Consider the following 17873-nt stretch of genomic DNA (forward strand, 5'->3'; position numbering starts at 1 on the left):
TCAGGTTCAGACCAGCGAACGGCCTCAAATTAGTCTTAATATTATTTTCTCCATCTCTTTTATTCTTTTTATCATTATCTACTCCCTCCGTTTCAAATTATAAGATGTTTTAGCATTTCTAAATACATAATTTTTGCTATACACTTAGATATACACTATGTCTAGATACATATCAAAATAATATATCTAGAAAAGACAAAACATCTTATAATCAGAGGGAGTACCAAACATCTAGTTCATCTCTACCGTACACCCTCTAATTAGGTAGTTAAATGTAATTAGTGCTTTATTGTTTACTCTCCCCCAAATTAATCTTCGTTAACTTATATTATTTGGGATTAGTATTCCTGATCTTCTTTGTTTTTGTTATTATCATCATTTTATTTTCTAAGAATTAGATTGATCGGGTAAACGGTTACCGACCTAGGGCTATTAATTCAGTTCATTTTTTCTCCGAAATATTCAATGTTTTTTTACTTTTTATTTTTCTTTTTATATTGTAACATAAATATTTATTTAGTTGGTATGTATAGTTTTGTTGTGCATGTATTTTATCGTGCATGATTATTGTCAATTTAAATTCTTTTTCTACTTCTAAATTGTAGCTCCGTCCTTGTAGGTACCACAACTTGTAGAGTATTGGGGCATAAAAAACGATAATGATATGCCTCGAGTGGACAGACGGACCCTCGTTCCCACACACTTGGATCCATTCTTATCTTCTGCAGCACGGAGAGAAACATCCCATCTGCCGCACGGGGAGAAATAGCCCATCTGCGACAAGCTTGATGTGGAACCTAGGGGCAGAGGTTGCGACGGCCACGTCGGGCATATTTGGTTGCTGCCTTCCAGGCAGCTCCGACGCCAAGCAGCGACCCCAAGCATTGGACTTCGATCGCCTGGGGCTGCGATCACTTGCCTGGCAGGCAAGCCCGGACGAGGGCGGCAACTAAACATGCCTCACGTGTGTGACGCCGCTGCCGACCTCCACGACAAACGCTCTAGCAACAGGCGAGGGGAGGAGCTCTATGCACCGCCGCCGTGCTAGCAAGCTTGATGCACCGCTGCTGCACTAGCCTCCACTTGCCTATCGCCGCCATCGAGCTCCGCATGCCGGCGAGCATCCACTTGTCCAAGCATCAAGATGTTGCGATCGCTATCTAAACATGTTTCAGATGTGTTTTTGTATATGTTGCGTATGGGAAAAAGGGCACGGCGGAGACCGAGCACGACAGAGGACAGGGCAGCGTGGCGGAGGAAGGGGCCTGACGGAGACAGGATGCTATGTGGTGACACGGGCACAACGTGGACGGGACCCGCGGGGTGACACGGGTGCGACAGGCGTAGGCCGCGTTTAGTTCCAAACCCAAATTTCCAAAAAGTGCTACAGTAGCCATCACATCGAATCTTGCGATACGTGCATGGAGCATTAAATGTAGACGAAAAAAACTAATTGCACAGTTTTATTGAAAATCGCAAGACGAACGTTTTGAGCCTAATTAGTCCATAATTGAATATTAATTACCAAATAAAAACAAAAGTGCTACGGAAACCTAAATTCCAAAATTCCGCCCACTAAACACGGGCGCACTCTTATTTCTGCTACGCGGGACAGGACGGGACGTTGTAGGTGCGCTCGAACGGCACGTGCGTCTATCAAAAAAAAAACCCAAAGCCCTCTCGCTGCCCGGCCTGTTTGGTTGGCAAATTTTTTAGCGAAATGCCACTGTAGCATTTTGTTGTTATTTGGTAATTAGTGTTCAATCATAGTCTAATTAGGCTTAAAAGATTCGTCTCGTAGATTTCGTCTAAACTGTGTAATTAGTTTTATTTTTTATTTATATTTAATACTTTATGCATACGTCCAAAGATTCGATGTGATGGAGAATCTTTGAAAATTTTGGCAAAATGAAGTGAACTAAACTGGCTCCTAGCAACACTGGACACCACAGGACGGGAAAGCCGCACGCGGATCCCCGAGGGCCGCGGGACCCAGTCTGCTGGCGGGTAGTTGCGTCCCGCGCGCGCCTCAATAACGGCCTGGAAGGTCTCCGTTTGCCGCCGTTGCCGCCGCGCGCCACGGAACTGACCACTCACGCCACCTCCCCGACCAGGGCCCAGACGCCACCTACCCTCCTCTTCGCGTCGCGGCCTCGCGGGACGTCCCGTCGCCGCTCCCAAAGCAGCAAGCAGGTCACGCATCTGCCGTTCCCGAGCCGGCCCACCGCTTCTGGGGGTTAGTGCCTGACTGACTGCCCCCCATTACTACTGCTTTTCCTATGCATTCGGCATCTCTCTGTTTCTGCGCGTGTTTAGGACTGTTTAGATTTCACCCAAAATTCAAAAATTTTCAAGATTCTTCGTCACATTAAATCCTGCGGCACATGTATGGAGCATTAAATGTAGGTAAAAAGAATAACTAATTGCACAGTTTGCCTGTAATTGGCGAGACGAATCTTTTAAGCCTAAATAGTCCATAATTGGACAATTTTTGCCAAATACAAACGAAAGTGCTACAGTATCCAAAAGCCAAAAAATTTCGCATCTAAACGGGGTGGGTGGAAGTTGAAAATTTGGCTACCATAGTATTTTCGTTTTTATTTAGTAAATAGTGTTTAATCATGGACTAATTAGACTCAAAACGTTCGTCTTGCAATTTCTAACCAAACTATGCAATTAGTTTTTTTTGTCTACATTTAATACTCTATATATGTATCGTAAGATTCGATGTAATGGCTACTGTAGCATTTTTTTGGAATTTAGGTGGAAACTAAACATGCCGTGTTTCTGTTTCTTTCTTTCTCTCTCTACACCTTTTCCTCTCGACTCTCGCTCTCCCCACCTACTACCCAGAATAGAGAACGGCATCACCGTCTTTTCATTTGTTCCTATCCAATCCGTGGCCGCACCGGCACCGCCCACCGCCCACCGCGCCCAGCCCAGTCTACGTACTCAGCCAGTCCTGGCGTGTCGACATTTCTCCGACCAGTGGGGCCTGAGTAGCCGTGCTAGAGTGATAAGGTCGACAGCTCATGGGCGTGCCTTGGGCGCCGGGCCTAGGCCCCCGTGCAGCGCCGGTCAGTCCGAATCTTTGGTCCAGTGCATTTAATCCTGTGTCCAAAGTTTACTGTAACAACGTTTCCAGGCCAGGACGACCCACGGACGGAGGGAGTACGCACGTATTTGGAACCCGGACAAAAATCGTATTCCTACCTTTTTTTCAAAAAATTCTGCATGGACTGCTGTACGAACACAGTCCTAGAGTAGCGTGTCTTAGAAACTAACTTTATTCGCTTAAAATTATCGATCTGGCTTATCAGCTATGTAACAATATTTTCTTTCATAACAAATCAGCTTCAGTCGACTTATTAGCCGCAGAAACCATCGGCCGAACATAGCCGTATCTTATATGATTCCTACTATTCTAAAAGTCCCACATGTGAATGTTGCAGGAACACAGTCCTACGGTAGTGTGTGTGCCTCAGAAAATAAGATCCTATATGATATGATATAGTATGATTTATGTATTTCAAACTATCATAAAACTTTACTCTTAAAAATTCTAAATAAATAGTTTAAATTGTTATCTAAAGTTTAACTAACCTTATATATGTATAAATCATCAATTCAAGTGGACCAACAAGCTAATAGCTCGGTGGTTAGAACCCCATCGTGGGAAGTGACCTGTCGGGAGTTCGACTCCCCACCTCACATGTGCAAGAGTTATGTCTTGTTAAAAAAAATTCTCTCATAGTCAACGCATAGTCTAAACACCGATCCAGGGTCTCACATAGTCAACGGGTCCAGAGTCTCACAAAGTCAACGGTGCCCTTGTGCATTAGTGAGGTCTCACATAGTCAACGGTGCCGTTGTGCATCAGTGGAAGGGAGTTAAAAGAGTCTCACATAGTCAACGGGGACCAGAGTCTCACATAGTCAACGGGGTCTAGGGTCTCACAAAGTCAACGGTGCCATTGTGCATTAGTGAGGTCTCACATAGTCAACGGTGCCGTTGTGCATTAGTGAGGAGTTGAAAGTTTTCTTGACCTCTGTGAGAATGTTCCTTCTATCATAGAGAAAGTATAATACGAGGCTTTTAGTAGGCTGTATACGAGTAAGGATAAAAAAAAGTTGTTTTTAATACGAGTACATTGGTGCACACAGCAGCAGCACGGCCAACGTACTCGTAGTAAAAAAATTTGTTGTAGGGTTTTTTTTTCCTCCAAAGAAACGATTCAGCTGCTCGCCTGCTCCGGATTTTCATCGTGCTTCTCCTAAGGACGTGTGGACTTTGTCGGCTCGCAGTTGTAGGTTGCGCAATACGGCAAAACAGGTACTGCGTCAGTACGTAGCACCACACGACACGTTCCGAACCCGGGCTACGACGAGCGGACGCGCCACCTCCTCAGAAGCGACGAGTCACGAGGCGTGCGACGGTACGTGGGCCTGTCCTGTCCTCTGGCGCAAAGCGGTGGTAGCTTGGGATGCCTCTGCGCCACTTCATGACCACGATGCAGGCGGCAGGCCCCTACTGCGCGCCGGTGCGGTGCGGCCTTTTGCAGTGGGCGTACGACGAGAATTTCTAGTCACGAGCGGTCGCTGTGCACGTAACACTGCAGTTTCGACAGAAGCCCATTCCCTGCAGCTTTTTTACCGTGCCGGTTCCATAGTTCCATTGCCCTTCAAGCCCATTAAGGCGTACGGAATCACCACTTTTCCTCTTCAGCGTAAGCAATCCATGAAGACTTCAGTGCCAATACGCATACACAATCGACCGGACAATGTTCTATGTCAGCCTCGACTTCAGTGCCAATACGCATACACAATCGACTGGACAATGTTCTATGCCAGCCTCGACCGCGAACTCTCGTATCTTTTACAACAAGAATCAAGCATAAACATGCAATAATATAACAGAGCTATGATCTTTCTTCCTGAATGAAACTAGTTTATAACTCTCATGTGCACCGTTCCTAGTAGAATTGACCTCTCGGACCGGCTGTATATCAAGAAAGGCAATACACAATTCGATCGGCTAGCTCCTTCCCAACAACCTTGACGTATCTGCTCAGTTGCCCTTCTAGCGCATTGAGGTGTCGCCTCTCTATTGGCCCAAACACTTGCTGAAGGCCCTGTAAGGGAGAGAGTTAACAAAACAGATCGTGCAGAAATCAAAACCAGAGAATAAAATCAAAATTTTCTAGTCACAGATTACATGGTTTTACAAATTATGTGTGCAGATAATTGTTAAATCTTTTATACATGTTCTTTAGGGCAGACTAATGGAGAAATGGATGATTAATGACAGAAAAGGCTGGCAAATTTCCTGATAAATACTACAAAAGCAAATTTAGTGCCCACTGACGATGTGCCCCTATTTCTGTGCACAGATCGCATAGGACCATTACCATCTTTCCGATTTGAGGTCAGATTTTGTGTATGTACCTTAAATTTAACCCGCGAGCCATTCAGGTCCAGGGTGATGTTTTTTATGTCATTTATGTTGGAACCGCCTTCAGCTGTATCAGGCTTTTCTGAATGAATTATCTCTTCATCGACCATCATATCTGATTCATAGTCGTTGAAATCTTCATCGTCGTCCTCGTCGCTGGGAGACTCGTGGTGGTCGACTTTTGCTAAAGAGTCATCAGAGGGACCACAAATCTGAGGCTGGGGCACTTCACCTTGCATTGTAGCATAATCAGATAGAATGGAATATTGACTGGTATCCAGTAGAGGCTTGGCTAAATCATAGCGAACCCACCTGCAATGTTGAGAATTAGAAGTTAGAGAAGAATGAAAGCATGAAATTTAATGGTTAAATAGCATGAAGTTTTGCATAAAAGCCTGTGACTTGAGTAGCTGGGAATAGAAACATAAAAATAGCTAACCAATAATCTCAACAGTCAAGCTTCAGGTAAACTTTTTAACCAGATGAAAGTATGCTTTCAACGTTTCACTAATCCGTTATCTGAAGGCAGTGACAAGTGACAGCAGTCTCCTACAAATTACTACTACTCTAGAACAAGAAGCAATAACCTTATTAAAAGAAGACACCAAAAAATATCCATTTCAACCACATTAGTAAGCATACGGCATACCAGGACATAACTCAGTGTGCCTCCTTTAACTTCAACATGTAAGGTTTGACTATTGTTACATTCAGTCGTTCACATTATACAAAGTTATGTATTGCGAAATATAGTGGCAGGGTGAAAGAAAATTACTCGTAACGGACTGGACATAGAAGTTCTGATGGTCGATATGCAGCTTTGTATCTCATCTTATTGCAAGAATGTATATAGTAACCGAGATAGTAGTACTGAAGGCTGGGACAGTGCTCCTGTGTCGTCTTGACCCAATCTATCTCCTTCAGAGCTGTATACTTTCCAAGAGATAGGAAAGAAAGGTCAGGATCCCAGAACAAGTACTTGCTTGACAAACACTTAGGAAGGATATCAACTACACCAACAGCCACAAGTTTTCCATCAATTCTGTACTGCTGATGAAAAGACCCAAACCCGCACGGTGGAACTGTATTATCACCACTCTTTGGGGGGACAAACACGATTGGTGTGTCTACTAGAAATCTCTTGTATGAGCTTTCCGTAACTGTCTTCTCCGTATGCACCTTTGTCTGATACCTTTGGTACAGAGCAAACTCCTCAGGATCAAAATGAGATGTGCTCAACCTAATCTCCAGGATTTTTCTTTTCAGAGGATATTTCGCATTAGTTTTGTTCACAGAGCTTTGCTTTGAACCACTAGACTTGTCTGAAGCTTGCACAGGTACAACAACACTGGTATGGTTCTGCATTGCCTGATTGGTGGCCAAATAGAAATTAAGATGCCCATTACAAGCTTTTACTTCAAAACCAGCTAGTTCTCCAAGACGTTCCATTGCCATGGATAGCTTTTCTGCAACAGAATTTGGAGAAAGATCTGCTAGTACTTCAGTTTGATTAGCACCATTTTCTTTAGGCAATGCACGTCTAACTGCTGCCACTATTTGGAAACTTATATTGCACGTATAAACCAAATCTTGCACTGCTTCTCCAACTTTCTTTTCTTGTACTGCTTCTCCTACTTTCCTTTTGACTTGAGGTTTAACAGTCTTCACAACAGCTTTGGGGAGTTGAACAGAACCCAATACCCCCCCTTGGAAGCATGTATCTGTGGCCTCATTGATTCTGCTTGCCAGGCAACAAGTGACGTCATCTTCTTTCGATATGTTTGGACACGTGCCTGCTCGAAACTCTTTTGCTGATACCTTTGATACTTTCGAGGTTGGTGAATTCAGAGGTTCACCAAGTGAGCGCTTTGTTGGACTTGCCTTACACTGGGGACTTCCAATCTGTGGATCGAGCTCACCATCAAGGAACCTGCACATGGATGGGTTGAAAAACACAACACAGGACAGTTTAAGGAGTCTATTATAAACTTAGCAGGGCATATGAATCAAAATGAACAGAATTACCTCTGCATCTTTTTAAGTACACGAGCTTGCTCTTTGGAACAAATGAAATCATTTGCCTTCAAGCGTATCGTATATGAGGGACAGCATGTCCGTTCCATCTCAGGTTTGTAAACAAAACAACCAGATCTCCTCCAACCACGATCAAGAAGAGCTGTAAAATTTGCAATTACGATCACAAGTCAGAGTCAAGCCATCTAAGCTAAAGTGCCTTTTATTCACTTTGGGAAAAATATGGAATAGCAAATATTATGGGTTGGAACCTGAAGTACTCAGTATACTACGGCACCACCAAGTTGTTCCACTTCAGTTAAACTCCCTCTTTCTGTTAACCCTCTAGTTAAATTTGTATTTCAGAAGTGCACACTTTTTTGTTCTCAATAAACTTATTTTTCAGGATGCAGATTTTTCACTGTTCCAAATTGCTGGATGTGGCAGTTTTCCTCGAATGTGCTGCAATTGTCATACCTTTGTTTTTAATAAATCCAATTTGACATCTCAAACTATTGTATTACATGTTAAAGTTGGGTTACATTTAGGGATGCAAATGGTTATCCAATGGTGCCTGAGTAAGCTAATTAATCCAATGGTGCCTGAGTAAGCTAACTAATTACGGTGGCATTAATGCCATTTTAGTTCATTTAGCAAGTCTTGAGTGGTCCTAATGACCCAGAGCAAGTGGAGCTTGCATCTCTAGTTACATTTGTCTTCTCCAGTATGTGAAGTGAAATAGTCAAAAGCGAACGATCAGGTACATCGTAGTTTGCCTAGTCAGTCGACCAGTCAACTACTCACGACTAGTCAGCCCTTTCTAGTTGAACTACTTGCTGCTGACAGGCTGACGGCAACTTGGGCTCCAGCCCAGTAGTATTCAAGGCCCATCCCATACCACCACATGTCCACATCCTATATATACTAAGACAGGCTCCTCTGGCTTTGACCTAGCTGCCAGCTGAAATGAGCACGAGCAGGAAACAGAAAAATCCTTCGACCTGAGCATGAAGCCTACTGGGATAGCCTATTGGCTAGGCAATAGTGCAATACCCTGCCCTGAGCCGACTAGTCAATGCCTAGTCACGATTTACAATTAAACTGCAATTGCCTTCCACTGGGTGAACACTATATTGCAGTATGTTGCACTTTTGAAACCTGTACCACGCAACAAGAAAATAGCAACAAAAATAAAAGGACTTAATCTATGCACATCCTGGATCTAGCAAGAAACCATAAGCCCCAATCGAAGTTAAATTTATTCGCTATCTTGTTGGAAAGCCACATTTCAATCAACAAGTTAGCATGAAACTCCATGAGCTAACAGAACATGTTGTAGGTCCCAAATCCCACCACAGGAACTGGAAAATCCCTGAGGCTAACAGAACATGTTGGAAATTGGGATCGGGTTGACTGCAGAAAATAACTAAGGAAAAAGTGAAAGAGATTGGGATTGGATTGAGAATTGGCTAGTGACTGTTAGATATAGATGTATATGTGTCTGTGTACTTTCCTCTTTGTGTAAGGGCTTCTATGCATATATGCCCATGTACATGTTTGGGCTGAAGCCTACCGAATGGAGAGTTCATTCTCTCCTAACATGGTATCCAAAGCCGGTGTCTAGGTTTACCTCGCTGCCGTTGCAGGCGTCGCCGGCATCGTTGCCGGCGAGTGCCCCTGCTCTGCTCCTCCCGTGCGGCGCCGCGCTCGTCCGCGCGCCACCACATCCATCCGCACGCCGTCGCGACCCGCGGCTGCTGCTTCTCTTCCGTGCCGTCGCACCCGTCCGTCGTGGCCCGCGGCTGCATGCCGCCGCAGCTGCTGGTGCTGCCCAGCCGCAGCCGTCGGGCGGCCGTGCGTGCGCGTGCGCTCGCTCCGACCTGCTGCCGGCTGGCCGCGGCCTCCGGTGGATGCCGCAACTCCCCTGGCTGCCGCCTGCTGCCCCTCCCCACGCCGGGCACGGCCCTCTGGTTGATTTCGCCCCTGCTCTGCTTCGCTCGGGGAAGCCGGGTGCGGTCCTCAGCAAGGGAGGGGCGACTTGGAGCAGAGGAGAGCTCCGGGGTTTTTTTTTTTTTGCATTTGGTTTGGTTGTCTCTTTGCACTCTGAACTAGGATGACTTCAAGTTCAGATCCTCAACCGGTTGCTGGTCTGCATTCTCAGACTAGTGGGGGTCAGATTCCACGATGTCCAGTGATTTTCAATGGCACTAATTATCGTGTTTGGGTTTCTCGGATGCGTTGGCATATGCGTGGTCTACGGCTTTGGGATTTTCTCACTGGTGAACTGCCGTGTCCACCTTTACCCACTCCTCCTGTGCAGCCGGTCTTTCCTCCTGCAACTTCAGATGATGATAAGAAGAAATTGCGTGATGAATATAATGATGATATGGCCTCCTACATGTCTCAGTTTGCAGCATATCGGACTTGGTTGGATGAGGATGCTCGTGCAGGTGCTGTTCTAACTGCTAGCATGGAGGAACATTTGACTGCCGATATTGTAGAGCTTGACTATGCTTCTCAGATGTGGGCTTTTCTTCGCCAGCGTTATGAGCCCTCTGGTCAGTCCACATACATTGCGGCTTTACGCCAAGAGCAGTTGTTGCAACAGGGTGATGCTACAATTGAGTTCTTTAACCAGCTCTCTAGTGTGTGGCGTGAGCTTGACACTTCCTCAGCTGTCCCCTGCCACTTGTGAGTCCTGCAGGAAGCAACAGAGCCACCTTGAGCTTCAGCGCACCTAAGATTTTCTGACTCGTCTTCGTGCTGAGTTTGAGCCTCTTCGTGCTCAGTTAGTAGCTCGTGAACCCTGTGTGTCCCTGGTGGATGCTCTTGCTGCTGTTCGGAATGAAGAGATCTGTCTTCGTTCTGCTGGCTTGCTGCAGTCAGCTGCCTCGTCAGTGCTGGCTGTTCGCTCTGCACCTACATCCATGACAACTTCTGGACGTCCTACACCCCTCCCTACAGCACCTTCGTCAGCGGTGTCCTCCTCTGGGAGTGGTAGTACTGGTGGACTTCACTGCAATTACTGTGAAAAATATGGACATGTTGAAGATTATTGTTATAAGAAGAGGAAGGAGAAGGCTCATTCACGCCGAGGTGGTCGTTCCTCACAGGGTTCTGATCATTATACTGCTGGACCCTCTTCGAGTAGCTTGGCTGGTTCTGAGACACAGGAGATACTCATGTTGCTTCGTCGGCTAGCTCCCTCTGTGCCTGCTAGAGCTGCTGGTTCTGTCACCCCAGTCTCTGCACCTTCGGTTTCTGCTGCTGCCTCACAGTCTTCCACTGGGGAACCATCGTTCACTTCAGGTACTTTGCCATGGATTCTTGATTCTGGTGCTTCTTTTCACATGACATCTGATTGTACCAGTCTTTCTTCCATTCGTCCTCTTTCTACTTCTATCACTGTTCAGACCGCTGACGGCTCACCTCTCCCTGTTCTTGGACATGGCACTCTTTTGTCATCCTCTTTTCACGTTCCTATTGTTCCATGTCTCTAATTTGACCATGCAGCTTATTTCCGCTGGCCAGCTCACTGATCATGGTTGTCGTGTTATTTTTTATTCTGACTCTTGTCGTGTCCAGGATCTCAGCACGGGTCTCCCGGCCCTCGCCGCCGTGATTCTCAGCGTCTTTGGGAACTTGACTGGCTTCGTCTTCCTTCCGCTGCCTCTGCCAGTCTTGTGGGCTCTGCTTCTCCTGCATCGGCTTCTTCATCTTTTGCTCAGTGGCATCATCGATTGGGACATTTATGTGGTTCCCGATTATCCACTCTTGTCTGTCGTGGTCTTTTGGGAAATGTCTCTGGTGATGTTTCTTTAGATCAGTGTCAGGGTTGTAAGCTTGGCAAACAGCTCCAACTTCCATATCCCTCTAGTGGGTTAGTGTCACAGCGTCCCTTTGACCTTGTTCATTCTGATGTATGGGGCCCCACACCCTTCGTTTCAAAAGGGGGTCATCAATATTATGTCATATTTATCGATGATTTCTCTCGCTTCACATGGGTGTATTTCATGAAACATCGTAATGAGGTGTTATCCATATATAAGATATTTGCTCAGATGATTCGTACTCAATTTGACACTCCTATTCGTGTTTTTCGTGCTGACTCTGCTAGGGAGTATCTCTCGGGCGCTTTTTGTCAATTTCTTTCTGAGCAAGGCACTCTTTCTCAGTTTTCTTGTCCTGGTGCGCACGCTTAGCATGGTGATGCTGAGCGTAAGCATCGCCACCTTCTTGAAACTGCTCGTGCCCTTATGATTGCTTCCTCTGTTCCACCTCATTTCTGGGCTGATGCGATATCTACTGCCACTTATTTAACTAACATTCAGCCTTCATCTGCTCTTCAAGGCGGAATCCCATATGAGCGCCTCTGTGGCAAGCCACCAGATTACTCCAGTCTTCGCCTTTTTGGGTGTCTTTTCTATGTCCTTCTTGCTCCTCGTGAACGCACTAAGCTAACATCTCAGTCTGTTGAGTGTGTTTTCCTGGGCTATAGTGCTGAACACAAGGGATATCGTTGTTGGGACCCTGTTGCTCGTCGTATGCGGATTTCTCGGGACGTTACTTTTGACGAGTCCCGTCCATTCTATGCTCGGCCTACCTCTGATGTTTCTTCCCAGGCCGTTGTTGAGCCTCTTTCCTTCTTGATTTTTCCTGATACACCTATCTCCACTGTGTTTCTTCCTCCTCCACCATCTCCTCTTGCACCCTCTCCTTCGTTGCCTTCTAAGCCGCCTTCACATGTTCCTTTTAGGTCCATTTATGATTCCAAACCCCCTATGATTCACACCTACAGTCGTCGCCTCCAGAATCCCCTGCCTCCTGTTGAGTCGTCTCCTGATGTTTCACCTCCGGTTGAGACATCTTCGGTTGCGGATATTTCCTCTCAGCCATCCCCTCGTTATGATCTTCGTGGTCGGGGGTCGCTGAAGCCTACAGACCGGTATGGTTTTGCTGGCACCGTTCTTTCTGAGCCGACCACATACCATGATGCCATTTGTCATCCAGAATGGCAACATGCCATGGCTGAGGAGATTGCTGCTCTAGAGCGCACTGGCACTTTGGATCTTGTTCCTCTTCCTTCTCATGCTCGTCCCATCACGTGTAAGTGGGTTTATAAGATTAAGACTCACTCCGATGGCTCTCTCGAGCGTTATAAGGCCCGTCTTGTTGCTCGTGGTTTTCAACAGGAGCATGGTCACGACTATGACGAGACCTTTGCTCCTGTGACTCGCATGACCACTATTCGCACTCTCCTTGTTGTGGCCTCTGTTCGTGCCTGGTCCATCTCTCAACTTGATGTCAAAAATGCCTTTCTTAACGGTGAACTCCATGAGGTCTACATGTGACCACCTCCTGGGTATCTTGTTCCTGATGGCATCGTTGTCGTCTTCGTCGCTCTCTTTATGGTCTGAAACAAGCTCCTCGCGCTTTGTTTCAGCACTTTTCCTCTGTGATCGTGGCTGTTGGTTTTTCTCCGAGTGCTCATGACCCTGCCTTGTTTGTTCATAATTCATCTCGTGGCCACACTCTTCTTCTTCTTTATGCTGATGATATGATCATCACTGGTGATGATTCTGAGTATATTGCATTTGTGAAGGCACGTCTCAGTGAGCAGTTTCTCATGTCCGATCTTGGCCCTCTTTGTTACTTTCTTGGGATTGAGGTCTCTTCCACCTCTGATGGCATTTATCTGTCCCAAGAAAAGTACATCCAAGATCTTCTTGATCGTTCTTCCCTCACTGATCATCGCACTGTTGAGACTCCCATAGAGCTTAATCTTCATCTTCGCACAACTGATGGTGAACCTCTCACTAATCCCACTCGATATTATCATATTGTTGGGAGTCTTGTCTATTTGGGTGTGACTCGTCCTGACATTTCATATGCTGTGCATATTCTTAGTTAGTTTGTTTCCGCTCCCACTCACCTCCACTATAGTCATCTTCTTCGTGTCTTGCGTTACCTTCGTGGGACCATTACTCGCCGTCTGTTCTTCCCGCGCTCTAGCTCTTTTCAACTCCAAGCCTACTCCGATGCTACTTGCGCTAGCGACTCTTCTGATCGTCGCTCTCTTTCAGCCTATTGTGTTTTTCTCGGTGGTTCTCTCATTGCTTGGAAGACTAAGAAGCAGACTGCGGTTTCTTGTTCGAGTGCAGAGGTTGAGTTGCGAGCTATGGCTCTTGCGAGAGCAGAGGTTACTTGGCTACTTGAGGATTTTGGTGTTTCAGTTTCTGTGCCAACTCCTCTCTTGTCTGACAGTACCGGTGCTATCAGCATAGCTCGTGATCCGGTGAAGCATGACCTCACCAAGCATATCGGTGTTGATGCGTCTTACACTCGGGCACAAGTGCAGGATGATATCATTACTCTTCGCTATGTGCCTTCGGAGCTTCAGTTGGCTGACTTCTTCACAAAGGCACAAACAAGAGCTCAACATCGTTTCCTTCTCTCCAAACTCAGTTTTCGTGATCCACCCTGAGTTTGAGGGGAGTGTTAGATATAGATGTATATGTGTCTGTGTACTTTCCTCTTTGTGTAAGGGCTTCTATGCATATATGCCCATGTACATGTTTGGGCTGAAGCCTACCGAATGGATAGAGTTCATTCTCTCCTAACAGTGACCACCAGTTACCAGTTCAGGGCCTAGGTCTGGGAAATTTTAATGGGGCTTTTGAATCCTAAATTTATCCAAGAAAATCAACTTTGCAAGTTATTGTTCCAGAAACATTACAGTCACTTTCCCTGTCCAAACACATAAATCATCAACAATGTTTACAAGGCTGTCCAAATATCATTTAAAAAAACCTTTGTTCTCTAGATTTCGACATAACAGGTAGATGAAACTTGAAAGCAGTATTTTTGGGGCCATAACAGAAAATGTTGATTAGTAATGAACTAAATTCTGTAGCACAGCCCAAAACCACGAATTGCCCATAGAACACATTACACTATGATTTATGACACGAAAACACAATAAAGATAGGCATCTTGCAATTACTTTGCGCAATATTTTGGCCATCTCTTATTTGTTTTAGCTGCAGATTTGCTCCAAACTATTATTAACATAGCTTGCAATATTGGCATTTTAAAGCACCCACTCAGTGACAGCTTTGGTGGAGATTTTCCCATTGTCCAATATGCAGATGACACTTTGCTCATCCTGCCAGCTGAAGCTAGAATCCTATTCAACTTAAAAGGCCTGCTCAGATCCTTCTCTGACTCTACTGGCTTGCATGTGAATTTTCAGAAATCCTTTTTAGTGCCTATTAACCTATCAGAGTCAAAAACTATTCACCTTGCCAATACTTTTGGATGTGCAGTAGGAACAACGCCTTTTGCCTATCTTGGGCTTCCCTTGGGCACAACTAAACCTACTCTGCAAGAATTCTCTCCTATGTTGAAAAGGATTGAAAGAAGACTCACTGGAATCAGCAAGTTCCTCGCCTATCATGGAAGACTTACTCTGGTTAATTCTGTACTCTCAGCCCTGCCAACATTCTACATGTGCACTTTACAACTCCCCCCACAGATCATCAAGCAAATAGACAGCTACAGAAAGAAGTGTCTTTGGAATGGAGGTGAGATAAATAGAAAAGGCAACAGTCTGACAGCATGGGAAGCAGCCTGCAGATCACAAAAGGAAGGAGGATTGGGTATCATTGATCTAAAAACTCAGAACTCAGCCCTTCTAAAATATTTGGATAAGTTCTACAACTCAGCAGCTGACCTGGTTGAAATTATATGGTAATCATCAAACCCCACCCTAGATGCCCAACTGGGTCCTTCTGGTGGAAGGATATTTTAAAGCTGTTCGAAAAATTCAAATCCTTCTCTGTTGTGTGCCCAATAAAGGCAATACTGCTCTATTATGGCTTGAAAATTGGTCTGGTAACACCCTGAAGAACAGGTTCCCACAGTTGTTCTCCTTTGCCAAAAAACAGAAATGTTCTGTGCAATTCTTCATCAGTCAAGAAGTGAGTAGAATCTTCAGCATCCCTATGACTAGTCATGCAGCTTCACAACTAGCTGAATTGCAAGTGCTTTTAAATGACAGACATATGAATCCTGATATCAATGACACTTGGACCTATTCTTTGGGGGGCAAACTTTCATGCTAGGAAGGCTTAAAATCAGATGATGGGGTCTTTGGAGACCTCACCTCTCTTTGACTGGCTATGGTCTTCTAGCAATTTAGGCAAACACAAATTCTTCTTTTGGCTACTTTTAAGAGATCAACTAAACACTAGAAATATCCTCAGAAGGAAGAACAGGGATTTGGATGATTACAATTGTGTGTTTTTGCAACAGTGGCTGTGAAGAAACCCTCCTCCATCTTTTCTTCTCATGTCCCTTCAGCCAGGACTGCTGGAATACCCTACACATCCATTGGAACTTGAATTTGGATCCCCTTGACATGGTAATTGAAGCTCGAACTACCTTTGGTCATTGCATTTTCAGAGAGATCATGATTACAGCTTGCTGGATCATTTGGAAACTAGAAATGACATCATTTTTGACAATGGAGTTTGTAACCTCTCGGTTTGAAAGAGGCATTTCAAGGAGGAGCTTGGTCTGGTGTGTACCAATGCCAAGCCGGCTACAAAAGGACCTCTATCTGTTTGGCGAGACAATTACTCCTAATGTTTCTTTCTTTTCTCTTTTTTGGGCCTGGCTGCCTTGTAAGTTTTGTAACCTTTGTACATACATCTTTCTTTGCTGTTTGTACATTTCCTTATATGAAAATGAAAAAATATAGGTAGGGGGCTCCCCTGCTGAATTGTTCAAAATATATTTTGGCCATCTTATACTGCCTGTCAGCATTTCTTGCATGCCCATAATGCCAGGAAAGTATGGCCTTATAAAGATATCACAATTTGAATGTTTACATGATTCTAGATAAGCAATTGAATGTTAGCGATTGCACATGTATTATTTTGTCACTTACTCGTTTTGCTAATGCTAACTAGGTTTTGAATACAGGAAGCACTCAGGAATCAGGACGTATTTGTGTTATAACATTTATAACCTTAAACCATGTGTAAAAAGGTAGCAAGCCTCCAAAATCCATATAGAATCTTGTTTTCCTAGAAGCGGAATATCAATAATGTGTTCCCAAGTAGCATACAAAATGCAAAATTTTGAAATGGTCAAAACTTTGTACCTTGATAGTCATCAGCTTTCAGACTGTTAGCCCACATACCTGCAAGATTAATAGGATACAAAGTAGCACGGTAAATGATGATGTGGCAAAGCGTTCTATACACAAGTATATACATGAAAGGTAGACCAACAAGAAAAGAAGTAACAAATAACAACGGAGAAAATGATGAAATGTGTAATGTAAAGGTCAAAGCAATTCCCATCTACTATATCTTTTTACCTTGTAAAACTGACTAGTTAAATCAAAGTTAAATATACTTTATAACCAGGGTGGAGCCAGAAATGGACTATGCCCCCACTCCCCCAAGGCCTATCTAGTGCTAGGCGGACTTAAATCCTTTGAACCATAGACATCTATACATTTTTTAGTGGTTTTCTATTGCTATTGTTAAACTGCCTTGGACCAGGCTAAAGCCCAGGCAGCCTCGGGCTTTGCTCTATCACTGTTTATAACACCACAGATAACATGTGCTACATGATCCATATGGATTGTTTTCAGAGACAAAACTAGATGGTTGCTGGCTTGTTTCAAGTATTACAAACTAAGTGGAAAAAAAATGAGGCATTTGAAGCATTCAGCGACTAATAACAAAACAAAAAAGTAACAACGAGCGTTCAAAGGTTCATAGATTAACCATGCCCCTGAACTAGCAACCATGATCCATTATGGCCATAAGCTGAAAAAATAACTACTCTCCCCAGCTCAAACTACAAAGCCGTCGTTCGTTTGCACTATCCCTTCATCCCTTGGCAGCAATATCTAAAAGGAAATTCACAAGTTATCATGGTGATCCGGGGTCAGACATCCTCTGCGTGACGCGTCGAGATACTAGAACCAACAGGCGATTCAACTCTATAGTAGAACCTACGGGCGATTCCACGCGCAACAAAGCTTGAGGGTCCCATACAGGTCGAAGCAGAGCGAATCAGTTTCATCGGACCGGGTTCGGAAATCGGTACCGTGGGAGATGCTCGTGGACCCGGAGGATCGGCAGTAGCCGCAGGTTGTGCGGCGCCGGCCGTAGTCAATCACCACCGACTCACTCCCGTTCTGCGCCCCGCCGCTGCTGCTGGCGCCGTCGGCCATCGCGCGGCGGCGGGCTGCCTCGTCGCCGCGCCGGAGCGATGAGGACGAGTTTGGGTTTAGCGGGCTCGGGCGATGTGGCCGGGCGAATCAACTGCTGCTGGGTCCCTGGATCTGGATGGGCCGTGGGGCTAGCTGTCAAATAGGGCTCGGCCACTCG

General features: G+C 45.2%; 1 protein-coding gene across 2 annotated transcripts; it reads right to left on the reverse strand.

The window, feature by feature from the left end:
- Nucleotides 1-4762: 4762 nt before the first annotated feature.
- Nucleotides 4763-17873, reverse strand: LOC136509952 (arginyl-tRNA--protein transferase 2-like). Of its 2 annotated transcripts, XM_066504532.1 has the most exons (6): nt 17590-17873; nt 16631-16669; nt 7477-7627; nt 6227-7381; nt 5445-5763; nt 4763-5131 (listed from the first exon to the last, which is right to left on the reverse strand). In XM_066504532.1, the coding sequence occupies exons 1-6, from the start codon at nt 17714-17716 to the stop codon at nt 5006-5008; spliced, it is 1917 nt and encodes a 638-aa protein (XP_066360629.1). In that variant the 5' UTR covers nt 17717-17873; the 3' UTR covers nt 4763-5005. The 2 variants fall into 2 exon arrangements, with proteins under 2 accessions (XP_066360629.1, XP_066360630.1); XM_066504533.1 differs by lacking the exons at nt 16631-16669; nt 17590-17873 and adding an exon at nt 9095-9409.

Source organism: Miscanthus floridulus, chromosome 16 (genome assembly GCF_019320115.1).
Source record: "Miscanthus floridulus cultivar M001 chromosome 16, ASM1932011v1, whole genome shotgun sequence".
Classification (NCBI taxonomy): Eukaryota; Viridiplantae; Streptophyta; class Magnoliopsida; order Poales; family Poaceae; genus Miscanthus; species Miscanthus floridulus.